General features: G+C 40.5%; 1 protein-coding gene across 2 annotated transcripts in view; it reads left to right on the top strand.

The window, feature by feature from the left end:
• The window catches only part of LOC133558300 (poly(ADP-ribose) glycohydrolase-like), a 66176-nt gene extending 58826 nt beyond the window's left edge, over positions 1-7350 (top strand). For both annotated transcript variants that reach the window (XM_061909563.1, XM_061909564.1), the window contains 2 exons: positions 248-376; positions 6652-7350. In XM_061909563.1, the coding sequence (XP_061765547.1) occupies positions 248-376; positions 6652-6830 (308 nt within the window). In that variant the 3' untranslated portion in view covers positions 6831-7350. The remainder of the gene's footprint in view (positions 1-247; positions 377-6651) is intronic.
• Positions 7351-16970: the final 9620 nt, after the last annotated feature.

Here is a 16970-nt window from a genome sequence, read left to right as displayed (position 1 = left end):
CACTAATGACTTTGCCTGTGAGTGTATTTCCAAGCTCTTGAAATATTCACACCTCAGTGGGGGTTAGACCTATTCCCATTGCAGCTTTTTGTTTTTAGTAATCACATATTCCAGGTTGTTACATACGGAACTTTTGCTCCTGATAACTAAGACAAGGAAACTTATTTATGGGTGATGCAGGTTGTGGAAAAACATTCTCCTTGCCGAGTATTCATGGCCACTTTCTTCTTTCTCCTCTGCTCTCCAGCTCTGCTCCAGATGCTGGCAGCTGCCGAGGCGGGACGGGATGTGGCTTATTTCACCTTCGGAGACAGCCAGCTCATGACAGATGTCCACGACATGCACTCCTTGCTCACTCTCAGGAACATCAGTGTCGGTGAGGAGCTCGCCACTGTCCCACCTGCTTCCTGTTTATGTGCACTTGTGCTTTTTCTCCCTGCTTATCTAATGATGGCTGAATTGGAAAAAGCATAAAACTACTGTTATGTGAAAAAATGAGGACACCCGAAGAGTACCCCTACTCTGTTATCTGTGCTGTTACTTTCCCAACAGATAAACCATATGTTCGTGCAGTTTTTAAACCCTGTTAGTTCGAGTCACCTGGAACTTCTCATTTCTTGCAAACACTGTGAAATTTGGTAAGCACCACAGGAGAACGTATGAGCACATTTGTGTAAAAATTCAGCAGGATTGGTTGAAAAAAACCCGTCTTTTTTACTCATAAAGTAATTGTTCATAAAATGGCGTTCACACATCCAGTTTAGATGGCAGTTTGGCAATTCACCATGCTCTGTTCCAAAGGCCCTTTTAACACTACAGGTGTATTCAACGGGCGGTTCACGGGCCATGACTGGCCCGCCAAAGCTTTTAATTTTGCCCGTCGTTCGTGCCTGGCATTCTTATCACCCCACTCTTAGGAAATACACTTATTCTTCCCCAGTTCAGCACTCATTCTCTCGCATTGACTACTTCATTGATTGATCGAAACTTTTATTAGTAGATTGCACAGTACAGCAGTGGTTCCCAACCTTTTTGTAGCTGCGGACCGGTCAACGCTTGATAATTTGTCCCGCGGGGGGGGATTCTTTTTTTTTTTTTCCTTGTCATGAATGAGGGAGGTTTTTGTCATGAAAAAGGGAGATTATTAGGATTTAGTGCACTAATTGTAAGTGTATCTTGTGTTTTTTATGTTGATTTAATTAAAAATAAATAATAATAACAAAAAACACATTTAATTAAAAAAAAAAATTATGTATAAAAATTCTCTGCGGCCCGCTGCAGTTCAGTACATATTTCGTACAATTGACCACTAAATGGTAACACTCAAATAAGTATTTTTTGTGTTTTTTTTCCCTTGTCATGAATGAGGGAGGTTTTTGTCATGAAAAAGGGAGATTATTAGGATTTGGTGCACTAATTGTAAGTGTATCTTGTGTTTTTTATGTTGATTTAATAAAAAAAAACAAAAAAAAAAATGTATAGATAAATTCTTCTGCGGCCCGCTGCAGTACAGTACATATTTCGTACAATTGACCACTAAATGGTAACACCCAAATAAGTTTTTTTTTTTTCCTTGTCATGAATGAGGGAGGTTTTTGTCATGAAAAAGGGAGATTATTAGGGTTTAGTGCACTAATTGTAAGTGTATCTTGTGTTTTTTATGTTGATTTAATAAAAAAAAAATAATAATAACAAAAAACACATTTAATTAAAAAAAAAAATATATATAAAAATTCTTCTGCGGCCCGCTGCAGTTCAGTACATATTTCGTACAATTGACCACTAAATGGTAACACCCAAATAAGTTTTTTTGTTTTTTTTTCCTTGTCATGAATGAGGGAGGTTTTTGTCATGAAAAAGGGAGATTATTAGGGTTTAGTGCACTAATTGTAAGTGTATCTTGTGTTTTTTATGTTGATTTAATTAAAAAAAAAAAAAAACACATTTAATTTAAAAAAAAAAATGTATATAAAAATTCTTCTGCGGCCCGCTGCAGTACAGTACATATTTCGTACAATTGACCACTAAATGGTAACACCCGAATGTGTTTTTCAACTTGTTTAAGTCGGGGTCCACGTAAATCAATTCTTGGTACAGATATATACTATCAGCATAATACAGTCATCACACAAGTTAATCATCAGAGTATGTACATCGAATTATTTACATTATTTACAATCCGGAGGGTGGGAGAGGGAAGGGGGGGTTTAGGTTTGGTTGATATCAGCACTTCAGTCAACAACAATTGCATCATCTGGGAATGGACATTGAAACAGTGTAGGTCTGACTTTGTAGGATTTGTACAGCAGTTAGTGGACATAGAGAGATCAGAAAGCATAAGAACCAGTATATACATTTGATTATTTACAATCCGGGGAGGTGGGATTGTGAATGGGGGAGGGTGTTAGTTTAGGGTTGAATTTGCCTGGAAGTGTTCTTTTAGTACTTTTTAACAAGTAGCTAAATGTTATCTGACATCTCAAACTTTCACATCCACCCTATCATCATCAGTGACCAGGCACCTGTCTCACTCTCCCTCACTAACAAAACTATCACTGCACCTATAAAAAAAAAAGGAGACTTAATACATCATTACTAAAGGACCCAGACTTCCTAAACTATTTTGAGAAAGAATGAACAGATTTTTTTAGATTTTAATGATCAACCAGAAATCACGGCGTGCGTTTTCTGGGAGACCGCGAAAGTACTGTATTTTTCGGAGTATAAGTCGCTCCGGAGTATAAGTCACACCTGCCGAAAATGCATAATAAAGAAGGAAAAAAACAAACATAAGTCGTACTGGAGTATAAGTCGTATTGTTTGGGGAAATTTATTTGATAAAACTCAACACCAAGAATAAACATTTGAAAGGCAATTTAAAATGAATAAAGAATAGTGAACAACAGGCTGAATAAGTGTACGTTATATGACGCATAAATAACCAACTGAGAAGGTGTCTTGTATGTTAACATAACATATTATGGTGAGAGTCATTCAAATAACTATAACATATAGAACATGCTATACGTTTACCAAACAATCTGTCACTCCTTATCCATAAATCCCATGAAATCTTATACGTCTAGTCTCTTACGTGAATGAGATAAATAATATTGTTTGATATTTTACGGTAATGTGTTAATAATTTCACACATAAGTCGCTCCTGAGTATAAGTCGCAAACTATGAAAAAAACTGTTACTTATAGTCCGAAAAATACGGTAGTTATGCAAGGAAAAATTATTTGTTATTCATCATACAAGACAAAAAGGGAACACTTATTAGAGCAGGAACTTGAAAATTAAATAAAAATATTGGCAATAGCTTATGCTAACTCATAAAACGGACACATTCAGAACAAATTGAGAAAACTTTTAAATTATGATTTAAGAGGAATAATTGATAAGAAAAGTCAATTCCTGCTCCAGAGGTTACACTTAGAAAAATGTTAACATGACAATAAACCAAGCAAATATTTGGCTAACCAACCAGGTGGTGATCGGTCGAAAGCTCCGCCCCTCTCTTCACCTGAGTGTCCAAAACATCCATCCATCCATTTTCTACCGCTTGTCCCTTTCGGAGTCGCAAAGGGGGCTGGAGCCTATCTCAGCTGCATTCGGGCGGAAGGTTGACATGCTTGAGCCAAAAATTTAACTTTTACTACCTAAATTGTATTTTCTTTGTTGTTTCTTTTAGTCTTCCTTAAAGCCAGAACATTGCTGTTATCTGTATTTTGTCCACAAAATTAAACAACCGAATGAGCATATTTGAAGACTGGTGATTACATATTTTTTTAGAGTTTTGGTGTGGGGTAGAGATGCGCGCATAGGCAATTATATCATCCGCAACCGCATTTTTAAAGTCGTTATCCACCCGCCATCCACCCGACCAACAGTTTATCAACACTGCAACCACCCACCACCCCCCCGTTGTTATATATCAGGGGTCGGCAGCTTTTACCTTTCATAGATCCATAGTGACCCGCTTCAAAGAGAATAGAAGATAATGAGAGCCGCAAACATTTTCGCGACTGTTTGCTGGTGCTTATTCAGATAACGAGATTAAGGGGCGTGCTATGAAGCCATTGACTTTGACAAACTATTTGCCAGTCCAGTAACATGTTGTGTGAAGCTTACGCAGACACACGTACAAGATTGAAAGGCAATACTGGGTGACACAAAGTACACTGATGGTTGTGATATAAACAGTTTTAACACTCTTACTAATATGCGCCACATTGTGAAGCCACACCAAACAAGAATGACAAACACATTTCAGGAGAATATCCTCACAGTAACACAACATAAACGCAACACAACAAATACCCAGGATCCTTTGCATCCATGAGTATTCCTGACTATATTATACACCCCGCTAGCATCAAACCCTGCTTACCTTACCAACGCACGGGGGGTGAGGGGAGGCGGGGTTTGGTGCTTGCGGGGTGTATAATATAATCAGGAATACTCATGGATGCAAAGGATTCTGGGTATTTGTTGTGTTGCGTTTATGTTGTGTTACTGTGAGGATGTTCTCCCGAAATGTGTTTGTCATTCTTGTTTGGTGTGGCTTCACAGCGTGGCGCATATTAGTAAGAGTGTTAAAAATGTTTATATCACAACCATCAGTGTACTCTGTCACCCAGTATGCCTCTCAATCGTGTACGTGTGTCTGCGGAAGCCACATATAACATATTGCTGGACTGGCATGGAGTTTTTACATGTTGTAGAAGGCGTCAAAGGCAATGGCTTTATAGCACGCCCTAATTATTGTTTACTGGGTGACTGCCAGCAGATATACGCGAGAATGTTTGCGGCTCCTGTTGTTTCTTTACTTTGTGATACGGGTCAAAGTGGCCCTTTGAGTGTTAAAGAGGAACATTATCACCAGATCTATGTAAGCGTCAATATATACTTTGATGGTGCAGAAAAAAGACCATATATTTTTCTAACCGATTTCCCAACTCTAAATGGGTGAATTTTGGCGAATTAAACGCCTTTCTGTTTATCGCGCTGGAGGCGATGATGTCAGAATGTGACGTCGCCGAGGTAACACACCCACCATTTTCATTTTCAACACATTACAAACACCGGGTCTCAGCTCTGTTATTTTCCGTTTTTTTGACTATTTTTTGGAACCTTGGAGACATCATGCCTTGTCGGTGTGTTGTCGGAGGCTGTAACAACACTAACAGGGAGGGATTCAAGTTGCACCACTGGCCCCAAGATGCCAAAGTGTCTGCCGCCAGACCCCAATTGAATGTGCTGGAGTTTCTCCACATTTTACCGGCGATGCTAAGGCAGACATGGCACAGAGATGTATGGATAACCTGCAGATGCATTTGCAACGATAAATTCAACGAAATCACGAAGGTGAGTTTTGTTGATGTTGACTTATGTGCTAATCAGACATATTTGGTTGCGGCGTGACTACCAGCTAATCGATGCTAACATGCTACGCTAATCGACGCTAACATGCTATTTACCGGCGGTGCTAAAGCAGACATGGCACGGAGATGTATGGATAACCCGCCGATGCATTTGCAACGATAAAGTCAACAAATTCACAAAGGTGAGTTTTGTTGATGTTGACTGCCAGCTAATCGATGCTAACATGCTATGCTAATCGATGCTAACATGCTATTTAGCGGCGGTGCTAAAGCAGACATGGCACAGAGATGTATGGATAACCTGCAGATGCATTTGCAACTATATTGCGTTTCCTTCCACATTTAATGCGAAAACAGACTTACCAATCGAAGAATTTAAGTTGCTCCAGTGTCACGAGATGAGAAAGTCCTGATCGTTTGGTCCGCACATTTTACCGGCGATGCTAACGCAGCTATTCGGCCATGCTATGGCTATGAATAGCGTCAATAGCTATTCGCTCAATAGCTTCAGTTTCTTCTTCAATACTTTCATACTCCAACCATCCGTTTCAATACATGCGTAATCTGTTAAATCGCTTAAACCGCTGAAATCTGAGTCTGAATCCGGGCTAATGTCGCTATATCTTGCCGTGGTATTCGCCGTTGTTTGTTTACATTGGCAGCTCACAGGGAAATGGATAGTCACATCGCAAATAGCGAAAATCAAGCACTTTAAAGCTTTTTTTAGGGATATTCGGGGACCAGTAACATTTTGAAAAAAACTTCAAAAAATACAACAAGCCCCTGGGAACTGATTTTTATTGTTTTTAACCCTTTTGAAATTGTGATAATGTTCCCCTTTAAAGGTTGCCGATCCCTGAACCATGTATATCAAATAATTCCGAATGGTTCAACCGCCACCCGCCCGAATCTATTTAAAATCAAATTTTTCGTCATGTCACCCGCCCGCTCGCGGTTCATCCGTGGACTCCGCGGATGAGACCGCAAACCTCGCATCTCTAGTGTGGGGGTACGGAGCTAATCTCCTCACTCATGGTGCTTAAAATTTATATGTTTAGCCCTGGAGCAAAAAGTTTCGGCACCCCTGACCAGAGTTATCTGTTTTGACTTTGGCATGCTATACTGTTCCATGCCAGTCCTATAGGTTGGAGTAATGTGCATTTCACCATGATTCAAGTTGAGTGTAACATAAAAACAAGACTTACTTATCTACACCTCTTTGTATGTGTCACTGGTCTTATTTTTTCTCTCTCCTGTGCCCAGGAAAGGTGTATGAGCTCCTGGTGGAGTACTACAGCGCCGTGTGCATGCGCTGCAACGCTCGGCGACCTGACGTCAGCCTTTACGCGTTCATCTACCAGCAGGTCAGCTCCTCGCCCTCTGACCCGGGGACTCCAACGGAAGCCGTCGCCCGACAAACCGTCCCCACGGACAGCCTTTAATGTCAGTTGACCCGTGAGTCACCGTACCTTTTGGAGGACTGAAACACACCAATTCTCCCTTTGCCTTTAGAACACGTTCTGTTAATGATGGTAGCAAACAGAATCGCAGCAGGTGATTAGTGTGACGGCGCAGTGTTTATACTGCTGCTGCTGCTGCTAATTTGCCAAGGGATTGAGCTTCAATACGACAATTGTGATTTTTAATGGTGAAGCAAAGGTTGCCATCCGTCTTGTCATTTTGCTTCTACTTTTTTTTTTTTTTGCACCCACACAAATCCAGCCGTAATTGAATTGGCTGTCAGAAATCATTTTAGAGGCTAACTAAGACTGCCATTGGAAAGCTTCTCAGGAAAAAAAAAATCAGCTGTACAGAAAAATGTTTATGTATTCTGTACAGTAGTTCTTGATTGGATATTCATTTGTAGCAACAAAGAAGCATCATTTTTTGTAGCGTTTTGTATTTAATTGTGACACATTTCTTGCAGTTGGAAATAAATGACAGCTCTTCTTGTCCTGGCAATGTGGCTTCCTCGCCCCATCTAGTACTTCCCCCGTTTAATAAGGTCATACCCTCTTATATAAACTGTACATGACACCTCATTAAGTCAAGGCGCAGCCAGTCAAAGGTAAGAGAAACGGGAAAAGATGTGTCTTCATTTGCATCTTGATGACTCTCGCTTTGAGGTAAGTTTGCTTTTCACATATTTGTTTTAAGAGCGCGACAAAAATATTTGACATTTGTTTGTGTAATATTTCAGGACAGTCACGGCTTTAAGGTCCTGGGATGAAGGTCAGTGCAGATTTTATAACACGGCTGTGTTAAGGAAGAAAAACCAAGGCCACGTTGTTGCATCATCAACAAGAGAGCGGCTATCAATCATTCAGGTTAGTGTGCATGACTCATTCTTGTTTCCTTTTGTAACAGGGTTTCCGCTCCTAATTTAAATGCATTTTGAGTCATTAAATGAATTTTGCAAAAATTAAGACCTTAAATGGCATTAATAAACATTAATCACGATATCTAGAGGCTTTAAAAAAATGTTATTATAGGCCTGAGTCAATTAAATAAACCGGTGCTTCTCAAAGTTTTTTCACCAAGTACCACCTCAGAAAACATTTGGCTCTCCAAGTACCACCATAATAACCAACATTAAATACAGTAGCGTAGCAGGCCTGAATATTCATTAAAAACAAGGCAACGGTTGTATTTAAAAAGTATTTTTAATATAGTTGGCCGTTGTAGTATTACACATGGTTTAAACAATGGCACCGTTTGAATATTTAATTTGCTGTTTATTTGCCCTACCACTAGATGGAGTCCTCAACAGTGTGAGAATCACTTAATCAAAAGACAAAATAAAATTAACTTGATAAATTTGCCGGCATCGATAAATTGCAATGTCTGTGTGTGCTTCTTTTGTTCCTCTATGGCAGGGGTCGGCAACTTTTACCACTCAAAGAGCCATTTTGACCCGTTTCACAAAATAAAGAAAACAATGGGAGCCACTAAACTCTTTTGATATTTATAATGAAACAATACTGCATACAGAGTTTTTTTTTTTTTGCTTTTTGCTATGTATAAAACAGGGGTCTCAGACACGTGTCCCGCAAATTTATATGAAAATTTAATGTTAGTTTTGTATGGATGCACCTTGACAGCATCACACTTGCCAACCATCCCAATCCTTCCGGGAGACTACCAAATTTCAGAGTGACTATTCTCTTGAATATCAGCGTATTCTCTCCCAGACAATAATAATAAAAGCGTGCTATCGTGGCACTACTAATAGCGCCCTCTATAACCTGTGCAATCAGCTTGCCAGCCCAGTCAGGGTTAGGTGTAGGGTTCTGGGTATTTGTTCTGTTGTGTTACGGTTAGGATGTTCTCCCGAAATGTGTTTGTCATTCTTGTTTGGTGTGGGTTCACAGGGTGGTGCATATTAGTAAGAGTGTTAAAGTAGTTTATATCACAACCCTCAGTGTGACCTGTATGGGTGTTGAACAAGCATGCCTTGCAGTCACTGACGTGTACTAACAAAGACCACATCACATACTACATGTGACCAGCTGGCACGCAGGTAGCACTGGGTAAAAGTGGGCACGATGACATGGTTGAGAGGTTGGCACGCAGATAGAACAATGTTAAAGCGGGCACGGCGACATGTTTAAGAGGACGTTAAAGGCGTTTCTATTACGGCACGCCCTCTATATTGTTGTCCGGGTGAAAATCGGAGAAAGCTTATCCTGGGAGAGGGACTGAAATCTGGAAGCCTCCTGGAAAAATCGGGGGTGTCGGCAAGTTCACATCAGAGTGATCAAACAGCCGCATGCGGATTGCCGACATCTGCTCTATGGCTTTCAAAATGAATATAAGAGGCCTCACTCTGCGTCGCTCTCAGCACTTGAACCCTTTTGACAGTAGAATTAAATGAGCGAAGTGAAGCCTCTTGTCAAACAATCTTTGTTTCGGTTTGAGAAAGCCCGACATTTCCTTGCTAGTCGTGACCCACTTGTGAGAAGCACTGTTAGTATCAATCAATCAATCATCCATCCATTCATCCATTTTCTACCGCTTATTCCCTTTGTGGTCGCGGGGGGCGCTGGTGCCTATCTCAGCTACCATCGGGCGGAAGGCGGGGTTCACCCTGGACAAGTCGCCACCTCATCGATCAATGTTTATTTATATAGCCCTAAATCACAAGTGTCTCAAAGGGCTGCACAAGCCACAACGACATCCGCGGATCAGCGCCCACATAAGGGCAAGGAAAAACTCACAGCCTAGTGGGTTGTGAGTTTTTAATTGGGTTTGAGTAACAAAAGTTATAAGGGAACAGATGATTTTAAAGCCAAATGTCCCTCTGTGGGAATATTCCATCTTCAAACTGATTGAATGAGCAACATGAGCTCATCAGCACGGACGAACTAGCAAGAATGCTGTGATCACATTGGCAACAAAAAAAGGCGACAAAACATTTTCTGACCCAGTTTTTTCCAATTGGGAAAGAAAACTGCACCTCATGATCTTCAATATTTAATAAAGGGCATTTTTTGCTAAGAGAGATTTTGTTTTCATGTTTGTGTACCTAATTAGGATAATTAAGTTTATTGCAATGGTTAAAAAGAATACTGCAGTAATAAAAACAATATGTTAATCGCGTTTGAAAACAGTTACTTGTGTAGTTATTATTACAGTCTATATTATCATTACTTTAGTGCTTAATTTGGCCACAGCCATCTTTTTTTTCCCAAGATGGCGCCGCTGTAGTGGCTGCTGTTGGCAGGACCTCTGTGCTCTTGTGTCATCCTTTTGTGTTTCCCTCTTCTTTTCATGTGTTATGATACATATATCTTTTTTTGCCGTTTGGTCCGGGACCCTTTGGGACTGTGTGACAAGGGGTGGCACTTTCGTGACCTCTGCGGTGCTTTTTGTGGACTTCTGGATCTGCCTCCCGGGAGCCTTTTGGCCATGGAGACCAGCTGTTGGGTCTCTGCTACACCAGAGTCAGTTTGGAGGGACTGGAGGAGATGCGGATGAAGAGACAGGGCTGAGGAGATGGTGCTGAGCGCCGGGACAGACAAGTTTCACAGTGTTTTGGCTGAATGAGCAGGTATCGGACACCTCAGTCCTCTTGGACGTATCCTTGCTCATCCATGCGGACTGGACACTGGCCGAGAGTTGTTTGGCAACCGAGAGTGGAGTCTGCTCTCTTGGTTGCTTTGTTGGGTCTGCTCCTGTCTCTGGCCATGCTCCCTCCACCCCAGCAGATGATGGCGTGGGACACCGCAGAGGCCACCACAGTCTATATGTTTCTTTTACTTCTTATTCCTAGCTGTATGTACAAGTGGCTGGTTGTATCAGCTCCGCTGCTTTAATGTCTTTCATGTCCTTTGTTTTCTTTGATGTTTGATGTTTCCCTCTTACACACATGGAAGAGGAATGTGTACTATGGCGATGAGTTGTTGTTTTTTCCCCTTGGCCTCAGTCTGGACCCCCTCTCCAGAGGCCCAGGCTTAGACCGATTTTTTTAATTTTATTTTATTTTTATCTTTTATTTTTTTTCTCCCATTCCAACCCACTTGTTTACCTGTATCTCACCTTTTTGTAAGGGGCGCTGGAAGTTGGCAGGACCGTCAGCAATCCTGTTCTGTCTCCCTGTAATATTTGTCTGATCTTGAATGAGATTGTGCTGAAAATTTTAATTTCCCCTTGGGGATTAATAAAGTATATCTGATTCTGATTCTGAGTTAATATTACCTTTTCAACTACTCCACATTATTGTAGTGTATCCTGCTGTATGCTAGCATACTTTTTTTGAAGACGTGACTGAAAGGAACATGATGTTGCCACTGGGTGTGAGTTTTCCTTGCCCTTATGTGGGCCTACTGAGGATGTCGTAGTGGTTTGTGCAGCCCTTTGAGACACTATTGATTTAGGGCTATATAAGTAAACATTGATTGATTGATTGAACGTTTATTTACAGAGCACAATTTGTACACAGGGAAATTCAAAGTGCGCTGTACCAAAAGAAGGCAAAACTAAAAATACAATAATCATAAAATATATCATATTTCAAATTAAAAACATAAAACATTATAATCATACTGTATCATGGATAAAATAATTTCAGTTGTCATATGCACAATTAAGTGATTACAGCCCTGATGTGAACATTGTCAATGTTGTGGCCTGTTTCCTATATTCTGGAAGACTACATTTTAGTCGCATAAAACAGAAACGCAGTCTCACCATGTTTGGTCCTGACTCCAGGCACCAGCAGGAGATCACTGCCCAAAGTTCTCAGAGCCCAAGATGTCTCTTAACATGTTAGAAATGTACTTTAGCACAAGACCATGAAAAGAGCCGTACACAAGCAGAGCTTGTCTATGGATATTGTCATTCATCCAGGTCCTTGTTTTCTCACGGCATTCAATCGATCGCAACTGGACTGTTTGGTTTGTCTTAGAAGAGATTTTGTGTCTCTTAAGTCCTGTAATTTGTTGGAGGCTACATTTGCAGTCTTTTAGGAACGGTTGAAAGGACAGTGTTGTATGTGGGAGATAGGATGGTTTTTCAACCTTGATGTAGCTGGCTTCCCTCAATCCTCTTTCATACCATCTGATCTACCTGTCCAGATTCTGTACATTTTTGTTTTCAAAGGTTTGCTGTTTCTTCTTGAGGTGCAGGTACACAGCTGAGTTTTGGCCTAAAAAGTTTTGCGCCATACCTCGGCTTAGTGGTTGTTTCCCCAATATATGAATCAATCATCATTACACTTGATAGCATACAACAGATTGTTTTTGTGGGTCCAGTATTTAGGATGCACTTGTCTCTGCCTCAGTGTTGCCTACACAGCTTTTTTTTAAAGTATTTTCTCCGGGTAACATGAAGCTAGCGCAGTGACCTGGTCATATTTCCTGGTTCTAGTCAGGACTCGAGCAGCAGCATTTTGGATGTACTGCAGCTGCTTTACAGCTTATTTAAAGAGTCCATTGAAAATACCATTACAGTGCTCTAACCCAATGGTTCTCAACCTTTTTTCAGCGATGTACCCCCTGTGAAATTTTTTTTAATTCAAGTACCCCCTAATCAGAGCAAAGCATTTTTGGTTGAAAAAAACAGATAAAGAAGTAAAATACAGCACTATGTCATCAGTTTCTGATTTATTAAATTGTATAACAGTGCAAAATATTGCTCATTTGTAGTGGTCTTTCTTGAACTATTTGGGGAAAAAAGGATATAAAAATAACTGAAAACTTGTTGAAAAATAAACAAGTGATAATTGTTAATCATTTCTACAGATAGAAGTAATCAACTTAAAGTGCCCTCTTTTGGGGATTGTAATAGAGATCCATCTGGATTCATCAACTTAATTCTAAACATTTCTTCACCAAAAAAGAAATCTTTAACATCAATATTTATGGAACATGTCCACAAAAAAATTCTAGCTGTCAACACTGAATATTGCATTGTTGCTTTTCTTTTCACAGTTAATGAACTTACATTCTTATTTTGTTGAAGTATTATTCAATAAATATATTTATAAAGGATTTTTTAATTGTTGCTATTTTTAGAATATTTAAAAAAAATCTCCCGTACCCCTTGGCATACCTTCAAGTACCCCCATTTGAGAACCACTGCTCTAACCTGCTGGAGACAAAGGCAAGGATTAGTCTTTTTCTAAGTCTGCTTTAGAAAAGCAGACTTAGATTTTAGCCATGTTTTTTCAGGTGGTAAAAAGCTACGGATGTTATTGATTTAAAGGGGCTGTTAAAGTTCAAGTTTGAGTCCGTTGTTAAGTTGATTGATTGATTGAAACTTTTATTAGTAGATTCCACAGTTCAGTACATATTCTGTACAATTGACCACTGAATGGTAACACCCGGATAAGTTTTTCAACATGTTTAAGTCGGGGTCCACGTTAATCAATTCATTGTAATCTGATTATTAGGTTTTAGGCTGAAGCTCTCAAAGTGACAAATAATAGTTTCTCTGTGCTTATGTGCACCAAAGGCAATTATTTCAGAGCTGTATGTAACAAGGTGAATGTTAAATAACAATAAACAAGATTTGCTTGGTGGAACAGCTTGCTGTCTGCTTGAACCTTCTAAAATAAAAACAACAATTTCATTGTCAATTGCTTACAATCATGCCGGTACAGACAATTGCATGCTTTTTACTATACATCAAAACTATCTGCAGTTGTAAATGGGAATTCAATTTGTTTTAAGTTGCATTACAAAGGCCTTACATTTGATTTGTTTATACCCGCAGAAACCCTTTGAAACGCCTTATTTATTTAGGAAGATGTAAGTTGACTCAGTGCATGTCTTCACTTCCACTCATAGGGTGATTTATCTCGTCAGAGACCTAACTGGCACCGACAGATGAGGACTCTGTTTGTTGAAATATTATTTGCCAAAGGTTAAAGCGATGTTGTCACCAGCGTGTGTTGAAGGGAGCTCCCTGGGGGTGGTGGCGGGCGGATAGGGAGCGGGGTATAAATGAAGCTCAGCGGGCCGTTTGCCTGCATGGGTTCACAAGGTTTGCGGGGGGGTTCGCTTTTGTCTCTTTGTAGCTTGGCGAGTTCAAAAATGAGCCGCTGCAGTTTCCCGGCGCATTGACACCCCCCATTGTGGGGCTGATTGACCTTTTTGGCTGCCATCTGTATTGCAGTACGGCAGAAAAGTACTGCGCTAATTCCATACTCTTAGTATTCAGTTAGTCGAGTGTACGTCATGTTATTTATTAATCAACCCCAGAGAATAACATAGCCCATTCTTTTTGAAGTTGATGTCATTTTCCTCCTTTTTCTTTACCATCCAAGAAGGTCACCTCATAAAGCCTCCTTTTCTATTATGAATACGAAGGCCTATTTTAAATTAATTACGCCTATTTACTACTTGTTTTAATCATTAGTGAGAACTCCCCCTGTAGCCAAGATCCTGCTGCTGGCCCTAGATTAAAGGCGTTATCAGATGAATATTGATATGTTTGACGAAAAACCCCTGCGAGCTGTGGTTTACATTTGTTTGTGCTGAGGCCTTTAAGACAAAAATAGTATTCGCAGGCATGAGCTCCTCATTTGCAAATTATTAATCGGCTTCCTCGACAGCATTATTCTATTGAAAAAAAAATAACAAACAAAAAACTGCAGCTTTTAATACCCGCGACATTACAGTAATTGTATAATACTGTAATTCAGCATTATTTCGTGGAAACCTCTTCACATGTAGTCTTGGTGGACTGTTACGTTCAAGATTAGAATCAAGATAGTCTGTTGGCTAAAGAAGAGGTAGTCGCGGGGGATGTTGATTCAATTTCAGACAGTTTGCTGGCTACAGGAGATGTCGTCGCTGGGCCTTTTTCCCATATTTTAATTTCACAAACAAATTTGGACCACAACACATATCAATCAATCACTCAAAGTTTACTTGTATTGCTCTTAATCACAAATGTCTCAAAGGGCTGCACAAGTCACAACAACATCCAAAACATCCAGTCCATAGTTGAGCCAGCAGGGGATCCTCTTGCATGTAGACAAATAGATTTGGCTCAACCTGTTTGCCCTAGGTCTTACACACACTCTTAAAACTTGTGATGCACTTGAGCAGAGAATAAGAAGGCAGAGCAGAAGGGATCAGCGTTGCCAACTTAGCGACTTTAGAGCTAGGTTCAGATATTTTTTTTTGTCAAATCCGGTCTTTTTATTTAGTCGTTCATGTTACAAAAAAATATGCGATGTCTAATGTGAATGCAAACTGACCCGCACGCCAACATGAGGTCACAAGTGTCGCAGTTTTTACCTGAAATAAACATGGCTTCAATTCTACTAGGTCAGGGGTCGGCAACCTTTACTTATTAGTGATTCCCAAAGCCCAAAAAAAGTCTGCGGGCTATAGAACTTTTTCATTACGGGCTCCAGTACTCTGGAATGCCCTCCCAGTAACAGTTCGAGATGCTACCTCAGTAGAAGCATTTAAGTCTCACCTTAAAACTCATTTGTATACGCTAGCCTTTAAATAGACTCCCTTTTTAGACCAGTTGATCTGCCGTTTGTTTTCTTTTTCTCCTATGTCCCACTCTCCCTTGTGGAAGGGGTCCGGTCCGATCCGGTGGCCATGTACTGCTCGCCTGTGTATCGGCTGGGGACATCTCTGCGCTGCTGATCCGCCTCCGCTTGGGATGGTTTCCTGCTGGCTCCGCTGTGAACGGGACTCTCGCTGCTGTGTTGGATCCGCTTTGGACTGGACTCTCGCGACTGTGTTGGATCCATTGTGGATTGAACTTTCACAGTATCATGTTAGACCCGCTCGACATCCATTGCTTTCCTCCTCTCCAAGGTTCTCATAGTCATCATTGTCACCGACGTCCCACTGGGTGTGAGTTTTCCTTGCCCTTATGTGGGCCTACCGAGGATGTCGTAGTGGTTTGTGCAGCCCTTTGAGACACTAGTGATTTAGGGCTATATAAGTAAACATTGATTGATTGATTGATTGAAAGAGCCATTTTGACCCGTTTCACAAAATAAAGAAGACAATGGGAGCCACAAAACTCTTTTGAAATTTAAAATGAAATAACACAGCATAAAGAGTTTTTTTTTTTTTGCTTTGTGCTATGTGCAAACCAGGGGTCTTAGACACCCGGCCTGCGACTTTTACATGAATTCCGCTTGACAGCACGATACTTTTCAACCCTCCCAAATTTTCCGGGAGATTCCCGAATTCTCAAAGTAACCATTCTCGCGAATATCTGCTGATGGTCACTCAGATAATTAGGGCCTACTATGAAGCCACTGCCTTTGAGGCATTCTACAACATATACAAACAGCTTGCCAGCCAAGTAACATGTTAAATGTTGCTTCCGCAGATACACATACACGACTGCAAGGCATAGTTGTTTAATAGCCATACAGGTCACACTGAAGGTTGTGATACAAACAACTTTAACACTCTTACTAATATGCGCCACACTGTGAACCCACACCAAACAAGAATGACAAACACATTTCGGGAGAACATCCTCACAGTAACACAACATAAACGCAACTCAACAAATACCCAGAATCCTTTGCATCCATGACATTTCCTGACTATATTATAAACACCCCACTAGCACCAAACACCCCCCCTCCCTGCGTGCGTCGGTTGAGGTCGGCGGGGGAGGGGGCGCGGGGTTAGTTTGCTGGCTAAAGAAGTGGTGGTTACAAGGAGCTGTTGATTCAGTCTCGGTTAGTTTGCTAGCTGAAAAGAGTGTAGTTTCTAGGTATGTTAATCGTCTCAATTTGCTGGCAAAACAGGTAGTTGCAGTTTTTTTTTTTTTCAAATGAATCCCCATAAGTTTGCTGGTTAAATGAAAGTTGCATTTCTGGGATGGTAATTCAGGCTGAGCTCATTTTCTGGCGAAAGAATTTGAATTTGTAGTTTTTTTTCCCAATAAGTCTCATCTAGTTTGCTGGCTAAAGAAATAGTAGTTGCAGTAGTTGCGGCTTGAGTCTTAACTACTTTACTGGCTAAAGAAGTTGTCGTTGCCATTTTTAAAAATTGAGTCTCAACTATTTTCCTGATTAAAGAAACGGTATGTTAGGAATGTGGATTCAGTCTCAGCTAGTTTGTTGGTTAAAGAAGTAGTAGTTTCAGTAG

The sequence above is a fragment of the Nerophis ophidion genome, linkage group LG08 (genome assembly GCF_033978795.1).
Source record: "Nerophis ophidion isolate RoL-2023_Sa linkage group LG08, RoL_Noph_v1.0, whole genome shotgun sequence".
Lineage (NCBI taxonomy): Eukaryota > Metazoa > Chordata > Actinopteri > Syngnathiformes > Syngnathidae > Nerophis > Nerophis ophidion.
The sequence above is the reverse complement of the archived record's forward strand: the minus strand, read 5'-3'. Positions and strand labels throughout refer to the sequence as shown.